The sequence below is a fragment of the Corvus cornix genome, chromosome 10, assembly GCF_000738735.6.
Source record: "Corvus cornix cornix isolate S_Up_H32 chromosome 10, ASM73873v5, whole genome shotgun sequence".
In the NCBI taxonomy this organism is placed as follows: Eukaryota; Metazoa; Chordata; class Aves; order Passeriformes; family Corvidae; genus Corvus; species Corvus cornix.
Window position 1 is genome coordinate 418,261 of NC_046340.1, and position 22,281 is coordinate 440,541.

Here is a 22,281-nt window from a genome sequence, read left to right on the forward strand (position 1 = left end):
TGTTTTCCCAAAGCAACAAATACAATGTTGCAAGACAAAAGAGAAACCACAAAGTTTTGTGATTCTGTCTGAGCATAAGATGCAATTAAGGTCTTTGGTGTGACCTTCCCTTTGTGTCAAATTGTGCTAAAATGTATGTTACAGTTTTTGTTATGGAAACCTCCATGTATCGATGATTAAGGAGAAGCTGTCAAAATAATTTATTTAGGTTCACAGGCAGAATTCGCAACTCACATGAAGTGTCAAAAAGCACAAGCAATATCTAGTTTATCCATTAGGTTACTTGGTCTCATACAATTATATCACTTTCTTGATAGCATTTTTTGACTACAAAAACTTCTGCTGAGGTTCCAGTTATCACTATTGACTTTAAGGGGCCAGTGCTCACCTTTTCTGAGAAAAATAGTATTAAGGTTCTTCAAGTAAGTTGAGTTGTGTAGTCTCATTTTGCTTTCAATATTATTATTATTAAAATCTCCATAAGCAAGCCCAGAAAAGAGGTACCTCTGTAATTTTTCACGGAGATACCACATTTCAGTGTTCTACACTTGGCCTGATGCAGTCTAATCAAATGCCACCCTTTACATTAAAGCTCTATTTTCAGGACTTATAACTTGTCTACATAAAACGATTCATATGGTGAAGTGATTTAAGAAGTATCATCCTCAAAGTTTTTTATTCTATTGTATGAAAAATGTTTTGAAATCTAAATTACAGAAGTGCTAAGATAAAAGTTTGCAAGAAATATGTTTCAACAAGTTACAAACTTTACATGCTTTTGTTTTTATTTATTGCATTCACTTACCTGTAAAATGTAGCCTATTGATGCAGACTGTAATTACATTAGCACGTTTGAGAACATTACTATTTCTATCAAGGCAGATATCTTGGGGAAATAGCCTTGGTGTAAATCTGAATTCAGTAATTCTAAAATAAAAACATTGCATACTTTAGTTACCACATTCATTATATTAAAATAGGAAAACCATAGGCAATAGAGTTCAATCTCTTGACATCCTTCCATCTCCCTGTGGATTTTAGGAAAACAAATGTAGGAAGACAAGATTTGAAAGAATAGAAAATTTTTTGTATATAATGAGTCTCGTGATTTTGTTTGCAGCCCTAGATGTGACTGTGACTAAGCAGTTCTGCAGTTAAGATGAACTCACCTGTGCATTGCACAGCCTGTTCACCTCTGCTCCTCGCAAGAATGTCCTGCAGACCTGAGCTTCTCTGGGACTGGCCTTTGAACAAAGAAGAAAAAGACTGAACATAAATCACGTTTCACGCTCTTACGGTATTAATTCAGTGTAGTTTATAAATTGTTTTCAAACAGAAACACATGAACTTACAAGACGCCTCCTCGCCCATGTACAGCCTTCGTGCCAAAGGCGCGCACGCAGCCCGCTGGTGACGGCCCTCGCACTGGCACAGCTGCCTGCGGGAAATCACGCTCCATCTGCCTGCTGCCAGAGCACCTGTTTTCACCGTACTTAAGGGAGGGCGGGCACACGAGAAGCCTCCTGTGCCTCATCGTCTGGCGGGGCAGCTTTGAGGGGCGGGCCGTACTCCTCTGCCCGGCACGCGGGGGTGCGGCCCCGCGAGGGAAGCGCTGCGGGGCTGGGTGGGTTAGCGGAAAGGCTGCAGCCTGGCTGTTCCCTACGTACTTCTTCTCCAGGCCGTGTTCGCTCCTCACCATTTCGCCCCGAGCAGCCGGGTCGGGGAGCAGCCGCGGGAGCTCATTCGCTCGCCGGGAGCTCGCCGGGCTGGGGGCGGCGCTGCCGCTGGGGCCCGCCGGCTGGATCCGGCCCGCGCCGGGGGTGCCGCTCCCGAGCGGGGTAAAGCCTGTCCCGGCCGCGTCCCCTTCCCTTCCGCGCCTGCGGTGCCTGAGAGCCGCTGGAGGTAAGGGCAGCTCCCCTCGTCCCCCCTCTGTCCTGCCGGGGGGGCTGCCCCTCGTCCCCCCTCTGTCCTGCCGGGGCGGCTGCCCCTCGTCCCCCCTCTGTCCTGCCGGGGCGGCTGCCCCTCGTCCCCGCCCCCTCTGTCCTGCCGGGGCGGCTGCCCCTCGTCCCCCTCTGTCCTGCCGGGGCGGCTGCCCCTCGTCCCCCCTCTGTCCTGCCGGGGGCGGCTGCCCCTCGTCCCCCCTCTGTCCTGGCCGGGGCGGCTGCCCCTCGTCCCCCTCTGTCCTGCCGGGGCGGCTGCCCCTCGTCCCCCCTCTGTCCTGCCGGGGCGGCTGCCCCTCGTCCCCCCTCTGTCCTGCCGGGGCGGCTGCCCCTCGTCCCCCCTCTGTCCTGCCGGGGCGGCTGCCCCTCGTCCCCCTCTGTCCTGCCGGGGCGGCTGCCCCTCGTCCCCCCTCTGTCCTGCCGGGGCGGCTTGCCCCTCGTCCCCCCTCTGTCCTGCCGGGGCGGCTGCCCCTCGTCCCCCCTCTGTCCTGCCGGGGCGGCTGCCCCTCGTCCCCCCTTCTGTCCTGCCGGGGCGGCTGCCCTCGTCCCCCCTCTGTCCTGCCGGGGCGGCTGCCCCTCGTCCCCCCTCTGTCCTGCCGGGGCGGCTGCCCCTCGTCCCCCCTCTGTCCTGCCGGGGCGGCTGCCCCTCGTCCCCCCTCTGTCCTGCCGGGGCGGCTGCCCCTCGTCCCCCCTCTGTCCTGCCGGGGCGGGCTGCCCCCTCGTCCCCCCTCTGTCCTGCCGGGGCGGCTGCCCCTCGTCCCCCCTCTGTCCTGCCGGGGGCGGCCCCTCGTCCCCCTCTCCTGCCGGGGCTGCCCCTCCCCCCTCTGTCCTGCCGGGGCGGCTGCCCCTCGTCCCCCCTCTGTCCTGGCCGGGGCGGCTGCCCCTCGTCCCCCCTCTGTCCTGCCGGGGCGGGCTGCCCCTCGTCCCCCCTCTTGTCCTGCCGGGGCGGCTGCCCCTCGTCCCCCCTCTGTCCTGCCGGGGGCGGCTGCCCCTCGTCCCCCCTCTGTCCTGCCGGGCGGCTGCCCCTCGTCCCCCCTCTGTCCTGCCGGGGCGGCTGCCCCTCGTCCCCCCTCTGTCCTGCCGGGGCGGCTGCCCCTCGTCCCCCCTCTGTCCTGCCGGGGCGGCTGCCCCTCGTCCCCCCTCTGTCCTGCCGGGGCGGCTGGCCCCTCGTCCCCCCTCTGTCCTGCCGGGGCGGCTGCCCCTCGTCCCCCCTCAGTCCTGCCGGGGCGGGCTGCCCCTCGTCCCCCCTCAGTCCCTGCCGGGGCGGCTGCCCCTCGTCCCCCCTCAGTCCTGCCGGGGCGGCTTGCCCCTCGTCCCCCCTCAGTCCTGCCGGGGCGGCTGCCCCTCGTCCCCCCTCTAGTCCTGCCGGGGCGGCTGCCCCTCGTCCCCCCTCTGTCCTGCCGGGGCGGCTGCCCTCGTCCCCCCTCAGTCCTGCGGGGCGGCTGCCCCTCGTCCCCCCTCAGTCCTGCCGGGGCGGCTGCCCCTCGTCCCCCCCTCAGTCCTGCCGGGGCGGCTGCCCCTCGTCCCCCTCCAGTCCTGCCGGGGCGGCTGCCCCTCGTCCCCCCTCAGTCCTGCCGGGGCGGCTGCCCCTTCGTCCCCCCTCAGTCCTGCCGGGGCGGCTGCCCCTCGTCCTGCCGGGGCGGCTGCCCCTCGTCCCCCCCAGTCCTGCCGGGGCGGCTGCCCCTCGTCCCCCCTCAGTCCTGCCGGGGCGGCTGCCCCTCGTCCCCCCTCAGTCCTGCCGGGGCGGCTGCCCCTCGTCCCCCCTCAGTCCTGCCGGGGCGGCTGCCCCTCGTCCCCCCTCAAGTCCTGCCGGGGCGGCTTGCCCCTCGTCCCCCCTCAGTCCTGCCGGGGCGGCTGCCCCTCGTCCCCCCTCAGTCCTGCCGGGGCGGCTGCCCCTCGTCCCCCCTCAGTCCTGCCGGGGCGGCTGCCCCTCGTCCCCCCTCAGTCCTGCCGGGGCGGCTGCCCCTCGTCCCCCCTCAGTCCTGCCGGGGCGGCTGCCCCTCGTCCCCCCTCAGTCCTGCCGGGGCGGCTGCCCCTCGTCCCCCCTCAGTCCTGCCGGGGCGGCTGCCCCTCGTCCCCCCTCTGTCCTGCCGGGGCGGCTGCCCCTCGTCCCCCCTCTGTCCTGCCGGGGCGGCTGCCCCTCGTCCCCCTCTGTCCTGCCGGGGCGGCTGCCCTCGTCCCCCTCTGTCCTGCCGGGGGCTGCCCTCGTCCCCCTCTGCCGCCGGGCGGCTGCCCCTCGTCCCCCTCTGTCCTGCCGGGGCGGCTGCCCCTCGTCCCCCCTCTGTCCTGCCGGGGCGGCTGCCCCTCGTCCCCCCTCTGTCCTGCCGGGGCGGCTGCCCCTCGTCCCCCCTCTGTCCTGCCGGGGCGGCTGCCCCCTCGTCCCCCCCTCTGTCCTGCCGGGCGGCTGCCCCTCGTCCCCCCTCTGTCCTGCCGGGGCGGCTGCCCCTCGTCCCCCCTCTGTCCTGCCGGGGCGGCTGCCCCTCGTCCCCCCTCTGTCCTGCCGGGGCGGCTGCCCCTCGTCCCCCCTCTGTCCTGCCGGGGCGGCTGCCCCTCGTCCCCCCCTCTGTCCTGCCGGGGCGGCTGCCCCTCGTCCCCCCTCTGTCCTGCCGGGGCGGCTGCCCCTCGTCCCCCCTCTGTCCTGCCGGGGCGGCTGCCCTCGTCCCCCCTCGTCCTGCCGGGGCGGCTGCCCCTCGTCCCCCTCTGTCCTGCCGGGGCGGCTGCCCCTCGTCCCCCCTCTGTCCTGCCGGGGCGGCTGCCCCTCGTCCCCCCCTCTGTCCTGCCGGGGCGGCTGCCCCTCGTCCCCCCTCTGTCCTGCCGGGGCGGCTGCCCCTCGTCCCCCTCTGTCCTGCCGGGGCGGCTGCCCCTCGTCCCCCCTCTGTCCTGCCGGGGCGGCTGCCCCGTCCCCTCTGTCTGCGGGCGGCTGCCCCCGTCCCCTCTGTCCTGCCGGGGCGGCTGCCCCTCGTCCCCCCTCTGTCCTGCCGGGGCGGCTGCCCCTCGTCCCCCTCTGTCCTGCCGGGGCGGCTGCCCCTCGTCCCCCCTCTGTCCTGCCGGGCGGCTGCCCCTCGTCCCCCCTTCTGCGGGCGGCTGCCCCGTCCCCCTCTGTCCTGCCGGGCGGCTGCCCTCGTCCCCCCTCTGTCCTGCCGGGGCGGCTGCCCCTCGTCCCCCCTCTGTCCTGCCGGGGCGGCTGCCCCTCGTCCCCTCTGTCCTGCCGGGGCGGCTGCCCCTCGTCCCCCCTCTGTCCTGCCGGGGCGGCTGCCCCTCGTCCCCCCTCTGTCGCTGCCGGGGCGGCTGCCCCTCGTCCCCCTCTGTCCTGCCGGGGCGGCTGCCCCTCGTCCCCCCTCTGTCCTGCCGGGCGGCTGCCCCTTCGTCCCCCCTCTGTCCTGCCGGGGCGGCTGCCCCTCGTCCCCCCTCTGTCCTGCCGGGGCGGCTGCCCCTCGTCCCCCCTCCTGTCCTGCCGGGGCGGCCTGCCCCTCGTCCCCCCTCTGTCCTGCCGGGGCGGCTGCCCGCTCGTCCCCCCCTCCTGTCCTGCGGGGCGGCTGCCCCTCGTCCCCCCTCTGTCCTGCCGGGGCGGGCTTGCCCCTCGTCCCCCTCTGTCCTGCCGGGGCGGCTGCCCCTTCGTCCCCCCTCTGTCCTGCCGGGGCGGCTGCCCCTCGTCCCCCCTCTGTCCTGCCGGGGCGGCTGCCCTCGTCCCCCCTCTGTCCTGCCGGGGCGGCTGCCCCTCGTCCCCCCTCTGTCCTGCCGGGGCGCTGCCCCTCGTCCCCCCCTCTGTCCTGCCGGGGCGGCTGCCCCTCGTCCCCCCTCTGTCCTGCCGGGCGGCTGCCCCTCGTCCCCCCCTGTCTGCGGGGCGGCTGCCCCTCGTCCCCCCCTCTGTCCTGCCGGGGCGGCTGCCCCTCGTCCCCCCTCTGTCCTGCCGGGGCGGCTGCCCCTCGTCCCCCTCTGTCCTGCCGGGGCGGCTGCCCCTCGTCCCCCTCTGTCCTGCCGGGGCGGCTGCCCCTCGTCCCCCCTTGTCCTGCCGGGGCGGCTGCCCCTCGTCCCCCCTCTGTCCTGCCGGGGCGGCTGCCCGCCCTCGTCCCCCCTCTGTCCTGCCGGGGCGGCTGCCCCTCGTCCCCTCGTGCCGCTGGGGATGCCCTGTGCGGCCGTAAGGCTCCTCTTCCTCAGTTCGGGTTTGGCAAGAGTGCGTTCCCCAGAGCTGTTTCTATGGGTGTGAAACCTTTTTAGCTGGGCTGTGTTTATTCTTTCTTACTTGGGCAAATTTCATTCGTTTCTGGGAGGTTTTGTTTGTCCGCTGCATGTTTAGCGTCAGCTTTGTAAGTTCCAGCTCTGATGTTAAATGTCTGATACTTCTGTTTTCACGGTAGTTTAGTGAATTACATAGATTCCATCAATTGCCTTGGCATGTATCTGTTCACTGGATTTATTGGAGAAAACTACTAATGTGAGAACACAGAGTGCAAAATATTGGCTCCTTGAAGTGTGAAAATGCTTTTACGCTATTTTGATGATTTGTTAATGAGTATTCCTTCTTGAGTAGATGCAAAGCATTCGAGTACAATTTTTTTTTTTTTTTTTTTACAGCAGTCCCATTTTCTCTTGCAAATACCTCTGTTTAGAGAGTGGAGTTTTTTTGAGACTTTCTCAATTAAAAATTAATTAGGATGGCTCACTTAGAGTCTTGGGGCATTTCTATCATGATTACTTTTCTACTTGGTGCTAGGAATAGTAGTAGTTGTCCTAATAATACATTATGAGATTTTAACGTGTTAGTGATGTCCCTGGTACAGAACTATGGTCTTTTGGGGATTACTCATTGCAAAAATGGCTGTTGTGGTGAGATGGGTCTGCTCAAAAGGTTTGTGTCAGTAGGATTTATTACATGACAATACCAGGTTTTTCTTGTTTAAAAACTTTTCAGTGCTAGAATTTGAAGTTCACTGTAACAAAAACTCCAATCCATGCATTGCAATGCATTAAATAAGTTTTGGACTTGGATCCCACTTCATAATAAACAGTGTCTTTTTACTTAGCAGGTTAGACTGTGTATATAATAATCAGAGTTATTTACACTAAACAGCTGCATGCCCTGTAGCAAAGAACACTGCAGAGATGTGTTATTTGAGAGTATTCAAAGAGTAAAATTGAAAAATAAGTAGTTCTTCTTGTCAGAGTTTAGAAATCCTCATCATGATGCAATTGCTTACACCACTGATTAATGAGTATTACATGACAACTGAAAAAACAAGGCCTGGTGAAATGTCCTGGTTTTTTTATTTTCACCATCTGATGTCAACTTTGTTTGTTGTTTAAACATCGCAGAGTACAGTGCAGCTGAACCAAAAACATTACCTTTCTATGATCAACAGGTTTTTTTGTCTTAAGTGAATTCAAGGTCACTTAAGGAAGACAAAATTATTGACTTAAAACTTTGATTCATATTCCCTGCCTGTCAGTTTGAGATACTTGCGAATTTTGGTTTTAGCTTTCACATGTCTTGACTTTACCAGCTCCTGTATTTTGTGATAAAACAGCGTAAACAAAAATTACTTCTGTAATTAGGGCTAGTTCATTACAGAATTTGTGATATTTCATAAAAATGAAAGTCAATCAAAGCTCTTGTTGTTTACAAGTGAATTTGCTTATGTCTGTGGGATGTTTTGATGCAGACTCAAAGTTGATTACTCTCTACCCTTTCCAAGTTCTGAAGGCCATAAACTTGGAGATGACATTGCTTTAGTAGGTCATTTGATTCATATGGGATTACGTTGGGATCATTGACTCTTTAAAGCGGATAAATGTTTTTCTGCTCAAAAACCAATTTATAATTAAGAAAATGTAAGGAGCTGTCTTTTTACCAGGATGGAGCACTTTCTTGCATGGAAAGCTGTTACTTTCAATAAACCCAGGCATGACTGAGTGTGTATAAAACTGAGGGCAGAATCTGTCTTTAAGTAAGATGCAATTTCATAGAAATCAAAGCTTAGATTCTGGAGAAGCTGATGGCCCTTTCTGTTACATGTGCTTTCATTTAAGAATTGGTGTGTGAATGTCCTAAAACCTGATGGTAACTCTGCAGCAAAGCATTTCACCATTTGGCTGTGAGTAACTCCACTGGAGATGACTTAAGGTGATACTTTTTCTATGCTTGATGCTTTGGGAGTGACAAGTAACTTGCACGCATGTAGCTCTGCATAGTGCCTCAGCAGGGCTTAGTTTCTGGACATACCCTTTCTTGCAGTTACGGGACATTCAGAAACCATATTTCAGACAGTAAAAGTGGATTTTTTTTTCCCCTTAAGAGGAGACATCTTTTATGGCTACACACACACTTGCAGAATATATTTTGGTCTTTGTTCTGTTTTTTGATTAGACTTGGCTTATATCCTTGATATGTGATTTAAAACCAAGTTTGCTAGCTCAGATGCATTAATTGTTGTCTAATGTGTTTAAACAGCTACTATGTTGTTGAAGCCTTTAATGACAGTTGAAGACAGTGAAAATTTAAATTTCTGTACACATTTTTGATTTATCTACTTAGCAAACAATCATGTTGTGGTATTTTTCTAGGGAGCTTAATTTAATGTAACAGTTTATGAGGTAAAACAGGAACTTCAAGGAAGTGAAGATTGTTTTACTGTACCTTATGACAGTGTGAAAAGCACAAATGTTGAGTTGCTATGTTTTCACTGCCCAATTTTCCAGCTTAGGTGCAACATAAACTATCTTAATTAATATTGTGTCACCAAAAGGTTTTGAGATGGCCAATTGAATTCTGCCAAGATAGAGTCTTTTGATGAAAACATATCTTTATTGATTGTAGAAGAAGAAAATCATTCTTAAAATGAAATCCAGAGAAAAAAAATCATATCCCTCAGAGAAAATTTGAGTGGCAGGTTGAGATTAACATCATAAAATTGAATTTGTGCTGCAAACCTTTGATGTAATCAGCAGCTGGGAGATGGTGTTGCCCTTACTGTGCTCCTTCTGATTGTGGTGAATTATTGTGTGGAATGAAATAAGTGTTTCTTGTGTCACTCGTTCAAGAAATACAAACAAGGTATTACCAGGTGCTTCTTGCCAGTTAAAATGGGTTGTATCGATTCCTGGCCCAGTGCCTTGCTCCCTTGGACTGCAGGAGCAGAACATCCCCATCCCGGGGGAGGTGTGGGTGTCACTCAGCAGTGACTCCAGCCCTTTAGAGTGTAGCCCAGTAGGTCTTGAGGGAAGTCCCATGGCATCTTAAACTGGATTACCGGAGAGAGTATGCAACATCCTTAAAGAGAATGCAACATTTACATCATAAAATAGAGAAAATTGTGAAAGCTGTACAGAATGGACCAGTAGACTGGTAGAAAAGTAGACTGCAAAGCTACTTTTAAGAAAAATAATTAGCTTTTTACTAAGAGTAAAACCAATATTGATGGAACTTTTTCTCATGCAGAAACTAAGAGAATATGTCAGATAAAACCAAAGAACAGACACGAACAGGAGAATGGGATAGATTAGAAACACAAAACCGTAGGAACTGGTCATGAAAAAATGTAGGCTCTGCCTAAATTTTACTTCCCAAGGCTTCCTTTACTACAAGGATGAACTACAACTACAAGGTTGTGCATGGGGGGAACTTACTGAATCCAATGCAAACTGCTAAATTCTGCTAATATTTTAATATTTTCAGGACTGTAAGCAAATTTCTGCACATTTTTGTTTTCTTTTGTGCCTGCACTGATTGCCAGACATTTAACTGGACTTTTAAGAAAGTGACCTTCTATTGACAGCTTGGAATGTGTAGGAAACATGAAATAAGTATGGCTATAAGTTTAAAAATGTTGTGTTGGCAGGTTGACTGTTACCTGGAAAGTGATATTTTTTTGTAAGAAGTCTTTCTCCTTCTATAAATAAACTATAAATTTGTATTTGTTAGGGTTTTTTTATGGGTTATAGTGATGAGGAAGAAGTTTGTTGCAACCAGCATTTTATAAGGTGAACTGTTCTAAGGGGGGAGTCCTGCTCCTAATTTTAAGGGCCTTGATATACATATATATGAAGTGCTATATCTGAATTCATTGAAAGATCAGGGTATGTATTATCTTTATCAAGAAATGTCATTCTTACAACTGTACCTAATAGTTTAACATGTTGAGGATACAGTCAAGCTTCCTTTAGGCTTTTGAGCAAACACTGGGAATGCAAGGACCAATAGGGAATGTGTGCTGCAGTCTTCAGTGGGGGCAAAACAGAACCCAGATTTTTCACTTCTGATCTCTGTGGGTGCATGCTCCTGAGGCCTAAGCCACTCTGCCATTCTAACCCTTTATGTTCCCAGGCCAGTGGCTTTAAGGTTATAACTTTTATTTTGAGAAAACACATCCCAGGGAAGGGATGTGTGCCTGAGGTTAAGCAGTAATTACACAGCTGTGATTGGAAGGACTGAGATGAGCCTAACAGAGAAGCTGAAAATTGTTTCATTTTCTTTGAAGGTCAGAAGAGGAGGCAAAATAAAGAAATATTTAGTATATATGGGGAAAGCATATGTTATGATGGCACTGTTTCTTTGTGGCATAATCTGACCTTTTTCATTCTCCTCAGTTCGTGACCAGTCCTAGTTGAAAAAGCTGAGTGATGAGGAAAAGACCTTGCATAAATATGTGCTTTGTAAGGCATTCAAGGTCAGACCTTTGGCTTTCTGACTCCTTAAAGCTTGCTTTTGATTAGACTTTTAAATATCTAGGGGCTCCTGTAGAATAAGAGGTGGTGTACTTAGCTTTCCAAATTAAGCTCTAATACTACACAAATCGTCCAAAGTTACTAAAGTAGTACAAACAAAGTCCTTGAAGCTGTGAAAATTTGGATAATTTTCCAAGTTAGCAGTGGTTCGTGGTGTGGTTTTGGTGTGAAAAGTATTCAGGAAGCTAGAGACAGAATGGTAGAGATGTAACAAGTTAGTGATGAGATGGGCTGGTTTTTTAACTAAAACCAGGGAACTTCTCAGTAATGAAAGAGCACTCTTTGGCAGTATGGTTATAAGGGCAGGACAAATAGCTTACTAGGCTGTAAGCAGGGAGAAATGGGCAGTAGGACTGAGAAACATGATTTCAAGTTGAATTATGGGTTAACACTGCAAATCAGACATGCTTGAGTGGGCAGAGCTGGAGGAATTTGACAAGTGCTGATAAGCTACATGCAGCTCAGATATGCCTTGGGCAGTATTTGACTTTGTGAAAACAGTTTTTACCTTTTTGAAAGGAACAGTCTGATAAATATCTGTTGATTTTGTTTCAAAAAAGTTTGCTTTAGGTGGCATCAGTATCACTAAAAAATTTGATAAAGCTCAGTATTGTTAGACAAAATAAAAGTTAACCAAGAAGCATGTGAAGAAAAATGTTAAGAACTGCTGTATTAATAGGAAAATTCATATACCTTCTGCTTTCCTTCTCTTGGGCTGCAGTCATAATATAAAGGAAAACATACAAAACATTCTTGTAACATTTCAGTCTAAGTTAATTCTCTTGCAACCAGTGAGAGTTAGTAGTAGTAGTTGTTTATTCATGTTACTCATGAGTAACTAAAAGGTCTGCAGATTGTTATAAATAAAGTATGTAATTCGTGCTATATTATGTATAAAACTGGAATGTAATCAGACCGTGTTGAGACAGAGTTTCAAAGTCCCTCCGCCAGCCTGGCTGAGAGAAAAATTTCACAACACTAAAGGAAGTTCTCTCACAGATCTGGTCAGTGGGTGGGGATTCCACCTAGGTGGGGTTGGATCTTATCACTGGGATGACTTGATCGCCACCTTCTGATATCTACATCTCATCCGATAAGGAATCGGACATTCCGGGAACTAAAAATAACTGTTCCAGGAACCAGAGATGGCCCTTCCATCCCCAGAAATGGCCCACTCATCACCCAGGATGGACAATTCATCAGACCCAGGAAAGGCTTTGTGCAGCCCAACTCCGGACAAGAAAACTTCATGAATATGCTAAAATTACGAGAAGAACAGAATTAATTCGGACTCTGCCCAAAAACTGTATAAGGAACCAGAACTTGGGAGGTCTGGTGCCATAGAGATCAGATCTATGCGTGTTCACCCAGCTCCGACCCCGGGCTTGGGGCTGCTTTTCTCTATCGTGACCTTTGAGACCGATATTTTGGTCGCATAATAAATGTTATTTCTTTATAAATTTTGATTGGGCAGTTCTGTTTATCTCAAGATCTTCTACACATTAGCAAGTTCTATCACTTTGTTTTCTTTTTAACGTCTGTTGATTTGAGTTCTCTATTACTCATCACTTGCTCAGCAGTAGGTCTTTGGCTAAGAATATTGATCTTGATTCTATGCTTTCCTTGTAAGAAAATATAATTTATGACTTAATATTCAATATTCAATGCAGTACAAACCTGAATTGTGCTTCCTTATGGTGTTTTACACCAATTGAACACTCCCATGGTACAAGTATAAATGACTACATGATATGCAAGCAAATGCATTTTAAAGATGCATGATTTGGCTTATCAAACCCTTTTGGCAGCCACCTCTTTATAAACCCTATGAAAAAGGCAACCTTTTTTAGCTTACCTGATAACTAAAAGCATATCATTAAAGATTGTCCAGAACAGCTTTTTCTTCAGGGCGTAAATTGCAAGAGAAAAGGATTTCAGTGTAACCACTAACTTCATATGACTAGAGATTTGAAAAAAAAAAAAAAAGTTTTAGAAAAGTCAGATTCTAATGCTGGGATCAATAACATATCCTAGTATTTTTATATATTCACAAAGAGCTTTTAAATGAAACTAAATGGGATTTAGCCTAATAAATTAATGATCTCAATTTTTTCTTAGATTCTTCTTCCTCTCCCCTCAGCATTCTGAGGTTGTATGGCAGGACCTCGATAATCTGCCATACCAGTCTTTTCAGCCTTTTTTGTCAGTAGCTGGGCCCTTCATCTCATTTTCTTGTCAGGAAGAAAGACCATTCCTTTAGTTCTGTGTCACTTTAGGCTTTTAGTAGTCATCATGAAGATACCTCTTGTCTCTGTCCCTGCTTTCAGCTGCTGTTGTGTTGGGTTACAGTTTCTTTAGGCATAACTTAAAAGGCTGCTTCTGTGCTCCATTTCTGTCCTGTGGTCTTTTCTTGAATTATCACAGGAACTGCTCTTCATGTCATTTCTCATCATTCCTGTATTACTTCCTTTGACTCACTGTTACTGGCTGCTGTGCATTTTGTTTTGCCCAGTTCCTGTGTCTCCTCACAAAATTTCAGATTTCCTGTCATGTTTTCTGACTGACTCCTCCCAGCTGCACTACTGTAGCATCTTGTTTCATTTTTAACATCTTTCCCAAGGATATGCAAAGGGCTCTGGTGTCTTGTCTTTCTCCAGGACAAATAGGAGCACACCTTCTCTGAAAGGTGAGTTTTGCTTAGTGGCTGCAAAACGGTTGCTCTGAAGTATGTCTTCAATCACATTATTGCTGTCTGGATTTAAAAAAAGGTGACATACAATACTTTTTGGAAAGAATAATCAAAACATTTTTTTTACTTAAATGACTCTAGAAAATGGTGAATCTGAAACAGCTTAAACTCTGTTTCTTCATGTTCACTGATGCTTGGGAATAACATGTTGACATATACAAACATTTTTGACATTGCTCAGTCTGTCAGCTGTCTGTCCATTGCCCAGCTGGTGGGAGTCAAAACTGCCCTCAGTCAAATGGACAACTCCATTACATCAATTTTTTGCAGTAGGGACAAATCTATTAGATGATAAATTTTTTGGACAAGGGCCTTGTGTTGAACAACAGAGAGTCTGTTCATTCTTGCTTTCTCAGCTTGCAACTCTGCAGCCACCTTTTTTCTGGTTCTTGTCTCTAGAAGATGCCACAGAATGGTTGGGTTTATACTGCTTTGCCATCTTGGGCCTCATTTTACTCTTCCTTCCTGACCCACCACCAGTTCTCTCCTTTTGGCTGTAGTATCTTTCTGTTGCCTTACCCTCTTAGGAATCAGTCTTTATTGACACCCTGCTCCTGTGCCATCTCTGCTAGTTGGAGGGAACAGGGGAGGTGTTGTGTACTCCACCAGCCAAATTTTAGGGAGAAGAGGTGGGCCCATCAGAGCTAAGCCAGGCTGTGTGGGGCAGCACAGAATGCTTGTTGCTGATGTTTCAGTATTCTCATAGTACTGGTCCCTGAAAGTGTTAGTCTGATGTTGGCAACAGCAAGACAATGTTTCAATGACTCATCGACTTCTTACAGCAATATTTTATGGCTTCCCTCTTCAGATGTTCATTAAATTCCCCCTTTTTTTAGGTTATTTTTTCTTATGTTTAATCTTACTGAAGATCATCATGACTTGTTTCTGTTTTCAGGTGTTGACCATGAAGACATCAGTACCAGCTGTGGCCGTGTGGGGGAAAACAGCTCCCTCTCACAGCATCACTGCTATCATGATTACAGATGACCAGCAGACCATAGTTACAGGAAGCCAAGAAGGACAAATATGTCTCTGGGATCTTTCATCAGACTTAAAGGTTAGTGTCTGCTGTGCTACAGTTCGCCAAATAGACAGGCTGGAGTTTTAGCTTTTATTATTGGCAATAGGATTATCCAGACTTGCACTTATTTAGATGAATTTTTAAAGATAGTGTGGTATTTGTTACAGGAAACTCATGAAGCAGAAAGTGAAATGCCTATATAAGCTACCTGTTATTTGCACACTTTGGAGAATTTTTCATAGATTAGCATACCCTGTGGATTATAATTTGAGGCTGTGTGCTCTGAGTAATGACAGTAAGTAAATATATACAATTAACATGATTCCTATCTTGTAAAGGTTTTTTTCTATTGTAAATCAATTGGTGAGCATGACCTGTCATTTAAAGAAAAAGTATCAATAAAACCAAATCTGTCTACCAAGATGGAAGCAGCAAGATGAAACTTTTATTTTTGATGTAATTAGGATGCAAATTAATGCTTTGATGATTTCATATTTATTTTCCTGAGAATGGAGCAGAGTCAAAACAGTTCCTGTTTTTTTATTCTGTGTTTCTAGAACTATGTTCTATTCCTTTTTTTTATATTTAGTTGCCCCATTTGTACTCAAACAGCCTGAAAGTTTGCGGTTTTATGAGGCTACCTTTTCCAATTAAGATCTTTGCATGCAGTGATGATAATCAGAGAGGTTATTTAAACCTGTGATACGAAACACATGCTTAAGAGCTTTGGTTTATCAGTTTCTACTTCACTCTGCCACTTTTGGTGCATGCTGTAGGGTGAAGGCCAGAGATGCTCTTCACATTGCCTGTTTTATATCATTTGGGGTTCTGTACATTCTCCAGAAGATGAATGCAGTGAATACAAAAACTGAACTTTATGCGAACTGCATAATTCATCCATGTCTTTCTGCATTCCAGAAACATGACTGAAGAACATAAGAATATAAGGCAGGTTAACAATTATGTATATCTGCAAGTAATATTCTCTTGGCTTTAGATATCCTTAGTTTATACAGAAATTGTTTAAGATAAATCATGATGTTATTTTCCTAGATTTCATCTAAAGAAATTCTCTTTGGCCATACTGCTTCTGTAACTTGTTTGGCAAAAGCAAGAGAGTTTGAGAAACAGCCATATGTAGTAAGTGCTACTGAAAATGGGTAGGTAACTCAATATTTCATTGTTCATTTCCTAAATCATGAAATGTATGTCAAATGTAGGTCAGATGATGCATTTGCAGAAATGTTTCAATCCACTTCCATGATACTGAAATGATAGCAACTGCTCAGGATAGTGACTACATGGTTGGTATACAACAGTCCAACTAAGAGCTCGTCCCATGGACAACAGAAAGGTTTGGCAGATTCACATATCCACTTACAGACAGAAAAAGGGGTCAGCTAAACCTCTTCAAAGGGAAATTAATGCATTATTGGAGGGCATCAGCAAGTTCAACTGCATTTGAATATCATGGTGTTTTTCTCTGTTCCTTCCTGAACTCAGTCTTAAAAACTGAACTGGTAAAAGAGACTAATGTACTCTGATCTGGTTTATGTTTCCTCAGTTGGAATGTATGGAAGCACAGCCTGCCCTTGAATTAAAGGCATGTGTGTTCCTTGTCTATCTTTAAATCTGATGTGCTGTTTTGGAGAATATCCTTTCAGAGGGCCCTGGTCTTGCAGCTTTTCTGCTACATGTTTGTTACGACACAGCCTGTCACTTGAGTCAAACTAGTTTCTGCTAGGTTACACTTAATATTTGGTAATCTTTTCAACTGGGGTCTGAAGCCCTTCTGTTAAGGATTTCATCTGTTGAAAATAGTTAGGGCTAGCTAAGGGCTTGCTTTCTTAAGGGCTTTCTTAAGCAATTTTGTCTCACTGCTTAATTATATTCCCCTCTTATTTTTGGGTTTGTCTTTTCTAGTGAACAGGATGGTCCTTTTAAAATGGTGTTCCATAGGAGTTACTGTCAATTGTCCTTCAAGCTATACCTTCCAGCACCTTAAGGCTCCTGCTTTCTCACTTAGTGGCTTATTTATCCTTTCCAGCTGCTAAGATCCCTGATTCTCTCGTTCAATCATGAGTATACTAGAAAGGGATAACCTGCAAAAAAACTATTTCAGGCTTCTTAATCTTGAAAGATTAGACTGCCTCAGTGGACAGGTAGTGGTGAACAGTACTGTTTATGTGTGGTGAGAGTGTGAAATCCACACAACCATTATATTGCCCTTCTACAGTTCTACTCAAGGGTTCTGAGCTGAAGCTGTTTTTCATCCTAGTTCTGAAGTTCTGGTAGCGCAGTACTTCTTCCAGATGATACTGGAAACAAAGATACTGTATTTCCAAAAAAACTGGGGTGGATAGTGTTAAGCAACAGATGAGGATATTGTTATAGATATACCATACAGAGATGTTCACATCCTAAAGATTCTAGCTCTGAAGGGATCGTTAGACTTGTTTGGAATGGGTATAGGTGGGATTGAATTGTTTTCTGACCCCTTTAAATGTTCAGTTTTACCAAATTACTGCTGACTTCTCATCTATATTATATAAAGGCAAAGAATCCATCACTGATCCCTGGAAGGTGGCAACAAGAAGTTGAGATAATTACAAATAGGAAGCCTTGTCTTCAGGAGATGGACCGTTTCCCAAACTGCATTTTCTGGCGTGTGAATAATTCACTTCTGCCATTTTCAAGCTTCCATCTCCTTGTAGTAAGGATGAAAGAAATCATATGGAAGATGATTCTATGATACTCTTCCCTGTTCCACTCCAGATTATCTTCAGAGTTTCTGTATCTGACTAATCCCAGAAGAATGAGCATTGAACATTATTTTTGTAGTTCTAATATGGAATCTATAAAGAATCTCTGATGATTCATAAGTTCTCACTGCTGTCCTATGAGTTATAAACCTGTCCTATGGCATATGCTCTGTGTAATATGATATTGCTCATTCCTTATTAGTACACACAGTAAATTGAATACATCATCCAGAAGCTGAAGTTACATTCTGAAATGATGGCCTCGTTTGTGCATGTTTGTATGTATCACAGTAATGTAGCTAAAGCAGTAGAGTTCTGATACAAACAAGGAGAAAATCATTGCCATGAAATATTTAACAAACAGTGTAAAACTTCCACTTAAGTTCTGACTTTGGATCTACCAACTTTGATGCTGCTATTCCTCAGTTGAAATATATTAATTAATAATATTTTGAGATTAGCATAAAATGGGAAAGCAGGTAGATTAAAATGTAAATCATTAAATAGCATTTCTGATATAATAAAATACTCTCCCCAGTGTGTCCTTTGTCTTCATACAGAAGAAGTCTTACAATGTAATGTCAGAAATGATGAAATGAATGTTTCAATTTTGGAAGTAATGTTTGTTTTTTTAATAAAATCTAAAAGCATCAAAATTTAACACTCAGTTGCTGGACTATGATAGCATCTCATACAACCTCATTTACAACATCTAATTTGATTGTGTCTCTTGTACTCCAGTCCCACTGCATGTTGAATAACGTGTAGATAAGGAGGGTGTGCTAAGGTGTCTTTTCTCAAACAACAATCTTAAATGTACCCAAGTGTAGCTGTAATGTTGCACGGGTACTCAGATGGTTGAGTGTATTGAGAGCAGATTTTGGGAACAGCCTCATGATGGCACTGTTTCTTCTTAACAAAAGTTGTTCCTCTCAAGGACTGAAGTCTGATGTGGGAGAAGGTGCATAATGCTTTTTGAAACGTGTGGTTTAAGTTCGGTGAAATGAATCATTTTCAGGAGGATGTAGTTCCAGTGACAGCTAGTTACAGTGACATGTTGACGAGCTGTAATGGCAGTGCACCTACAGTTTGTTGTAGACCAGAGTTGGTCTTAAAGTCAGGTTGGTTGCAAGGCAGCAGGGTGTAATTACCAAAACAAAAATAAACAGATACTGTATGTCACCCCCTGCTAATGACTGTGTTTTCTTACCCAGCAATCTGTAACAAAAAGCTTTATAAATGACCAGACTGCACTTAAATACAGCACTAAAGAAAAACTTGGTGGCACAAAATTATTCCAGCCAATTGAGTGGAAATGACAGAGAATAATATGAAGTTATCTTTGGCAGGGAGATGTGTGTTTGGAATGTCACTAGTGGACAGTGCATTGAGCATGCAAAGCTTCCTTATAGGCATACAGCAATCCATGTAAGTATAGCAACTTTTCATGGGATCTCTTTACAAGGGTTACAAGGGTTTTGCTTTATTAACATGATATTTTTCAGAAACAATTTTGAATGTATAGCTTGTTACATAGGAGGAAAAACCCTGTCAGAATATAAGTAGTTTTTATATCTTTTTCAGGTTTTTTTTTCTTCTAAGAAAATAATTGAGATTTTACTGTTCCTTTGAATTCCTTAATCAAATCAGACTGATTATTTTTAAGCTGTAAATATTTGAAATGCATTGATTAACTTACTGTTTGTGCATCAGGTAGCCTAGTGAACTGGTCTTAATCTTTGCTCTTGTCTTCTATTAAAATCTGCATGGAAGCTTCAAGTTTAATGTTGGCTTTTTTGTGACATTTTAAAAGTACAAGTAATCTAGCCAGACATTGTGAGACAGTCTGCTGAAAGACTTATTTTTAAACTTCTGAACCATTTTGGTCCTCAACTCCTGACCTCCAAAAGACTGCTCTTCACCCTGTTGTCAAAAATACGCTCTCATTCATTGCAGAACTTTAGGAAAAATCCTGTATTTTCAGAGACTTTCAATATTGCTTCAGATAATTTCAGGTGTCTAGTTGAAACTGTAACCAGGTTAAAAAAAGTAGATTTTGGAGTGTGGGAGTGTTTGAAATACACCTCAGTAAGATTGAGGGGCCCAACATATATGGGTTTGATTCTGGGGTGTGGCTTATTTCTGGATGTGTTAGTAGAAAAGAAGCTCCGGGCTCCTGTGTTAATTAAAATGCTGTTTTTCTTCAGTGAGGAAGTCAAGGGTGGAACTAAGGCTTCAAGTGATGGAAATCTGGAAATGCATGTACAAAGTACAGCCAATTTGGAATCCAAAATTTTTGAAGCTTCCAGAAGAAAATATTTTTCCTGACACTGCTTTGGTTGCTATGAGGAGTTCAAACACAGTTGTTAATTGTAAAGGGAAGAGGAAAAATCTTGGATATATTGCCAACAAAAATTTGGAAGATTAACTTAATTTTTTTGTGTGTGTATAAAAATATAAATTAAGAATTATTCTACACTTTTATTTGTGTGTATGTTTAAAGCATATATGTTCCTTAAATGGATGTATATTCACAAACAAAACAATACTTAAATTATAATTTATTAGAGGTGCAGTATGACCTGCTATGTTCTAGTGCTTAATTAGATTTTAATAGATGATGTTACAGACAAGTTCTGCAGGGAAGTAGGCAAATCTGGCCTAGCTGATTAGCTGACTACCTGTACATTTTTTGTGGAGATCAGAGGTGGAATATTCATTCTTACCCTTCAAGCAGGTATAGCAAATACTTGTAGAAAATAGGTGCTTCATCTCTATTGGAAAGAAGTGAGCTAAACCTAATTATGGCAAATAATTATTTTTCTTTAATACCTTGGGCAAGATAGCTAAAGGAAAATAGGAACATCTAACAGGAAAACTTTCTTAGGAAAAAGAATAGATACTGCTAGGAGGGGAAACTATTCTTAAAATGCAGCCTTCAGATAGTTATAATAAAGTGGTTTTCTGTGTGTGTTTTGTTGTAGGTTTTTTTTCTTGTTGTTCCATGGGGAATAGTTGCTTGTGCTGTAGTTAATGTTTGGTTTTAATTGAACTACTAACCTATCTGCTCCAGTAGGTTCCTTTTGTTCAGTGTAGATGATTTAGCTATGAATGGCAGATGTCAAGTAGGGCAAACTGAATATTTGCCATTTGAAATGAAATTTAACACCAGGGTCAACACTTAAACATTTGTGGATCTTAACCAGTGTGGAATTTTCTCAGAGGAATAACTGACTATAGAAATCCTCTATTTCGAGCCTAATTTAATGGAAACAGTAATTGCAAATTCCAAGCACTTCTCCTCTGTTTATTCATAATGTCTCTAGTACTATTTATCCTATTTCCAGCTATTTATACTACTTGTGTTTTCACACTTCAGTTAGTTGATAGAAAAAATGAGAATTACTATAGAAGCAAAAATGTACAGAAAATTTGTTAATGAGGTGCAGTTTTTTTGGGTTGTCTGATATTTTTTGTCCCACTGCGTGATTGTTCCCTGTATTTTAAGGTTAGTATTACATGTAAATCCCATTCGAGGTGGCTGCTTATGCATTTATAGAAATTGTGTACAAATACAGATAGAGATGGAATGCAGATGTCCTTGTGCATATAAAAGACATAGCACGAAAGAAATCCTCCTAGTCACTCTGCACTACTATCGTGTCTGTTTTTTTCTTTATGTGATTGCAGAGAGAATCTTCTGAACATTAGGGCATTTAATGTCACAATGAAGAATCTCTTATGGAGTAGAAATCCTTCCTGGAAAGTAATCAAAAATTCATTATGAAAAATTTAATTACGAATATCCTGCATCTTCACCTGTTTTTTCCTTTTTGTATAACCCTTGATGACTGGAGCTTTATCAAATGTTTGGAGAGAGGCCTCTCAGAGAAACAAGTCTCAAACTCCTTAGTAATTTATAGGGAAAATTAACACCTGAATTTCTTCCAAAACTTACAAAATCCTAATATATAGGAAGGACAGGTGCTGCTTTCAGTATGAAGCACCTTTTGCTAAGCTGTGTTCCTTGCTAGTGTCACTGGCAATATTGTATATGGTTTCACATATGCCTTAGATTTTTACTGATGCTACAAAAATGTTGATTATGAGAAGTTCAGTGTGAAAAATCTGCATGCCATTTGTGTAGCTGTGTGCTGACTCTCTGCTTTCTGCTTGGACAGTATTACCATTGCTCATTCCGAATGACAGGTGAAGGCTGGCTTCTTTGTTGCGGAGAATATCAAGATGTTCTTATTGTTGATGCTAAAACTTTGGGTGTTCTTCACACTTTATCATCATCTCAGTCTTCTGATTGGATAAATTGTATGTGTATTGTACACTCAGCAAGAATTCAAGGTATATGTTTTAAATATGTAGGCAAATAAAATTGTGATAAAATATTTCTGTATAGGTGGTATCATACTACCTGATTTAATATCCAATCATGTTTCACAGAGCTGTTATGTAGAAGATGTTAATGTTTCATTAATAGCACAAGAGGTGTTTTTAAGGCTCCTAATATTGGTCATGCTTTATTTAATATGTTTTTTAGAGAAAAACAAAACACCTTCTCTACTGCATGTAAGCAGCTAATTTCTTGGATTTAAATATAAATAAGTTTTGTAATATCAGAGAAATTAAAGCCACAATTCCACAGTTACGCCTTCTGTTAATACATTACTTACTGTTTGCTGACGTGTTTTGCATTTCTGTGTATCATTTATTTACTTTTTGTGTAAAACTGAGATTTCATCTAAGCAGTGTCCTACAGAATCCTTGTTTTAGTGCTGAGTAGGTAGGTGCTGTTTGAACTTGGCTTCAAGTTGACTATCTCACTGTTAACTTTACGCAGAAGACTCTTTGGTTGCAGTGTCTGTAACTGGAGTTCTCAAAGTGTGGGACCTATCTTCATCTCTGAATAGTATCCAGGTCAGTGATAACATTAATGTTCTCAAGTAAAGGCTACATTGAAGCAGAATATGAATAAATTTAAATCTTCTGGATGTGTATTTAAATAGATTGTAATACTTTTGTTCCAAAATTTTGAAAACACATCTTCATAGTGTTATTTAAATTTGGGCCATGGGA

General features: G+C 45.5%; 1 protein-coding gene across 5 annotated transcripts in view; it reads left to right on the plus strand.

The window, feature by feature from the left end:
• The first annotated feature begins 1,407 nt into the window (after positions 1 to 1,407).
• Positions 1,408 to 22,281, plus strand: part of WDR72 (WD repeat domain 72) — a 107,070-nt gene continuing 86,196 nt past the window's right edge. For 2 of the 5 annotated variants that reach the window (XM_039557970.1, XM_039557967.1), the window contains exons 1-6: positions 1,409 to 1,902; positions 14,306 to 14,467; positions 15,485 to 15,591; positions 18,543 to 18,621; positions 21,375 to 21,549; positions 22,046 to 22,122. In XM_039557970.1, coding sequence (XP_039413904.1) covers positions 14,315 to 14,467; positions 15,485 to 15,591; positions 18,543 to 18,621; positions 21,375 to 21,549; positions 22,046 to 22,122 — 591 coding nt within the window. In that variant the 5' untranslated portion in view covers positions 1,409 to 1,902; positions 14,306 to 14,314. Of the gene's footprint in view, positions 1,903 to 14,305; positions 14,468 to 15,484; positions 15,592 to 18,542; positions 18,622 to 21,374; positions 21,550 to 22,045; positions 22,123 to 22,281 lie in introns of all 5 variants that reach the window. The other 3 variants (XM_039557971.1, XM_039557968.1, XM_039557966.1) reach the window with 3 other exon arrangements.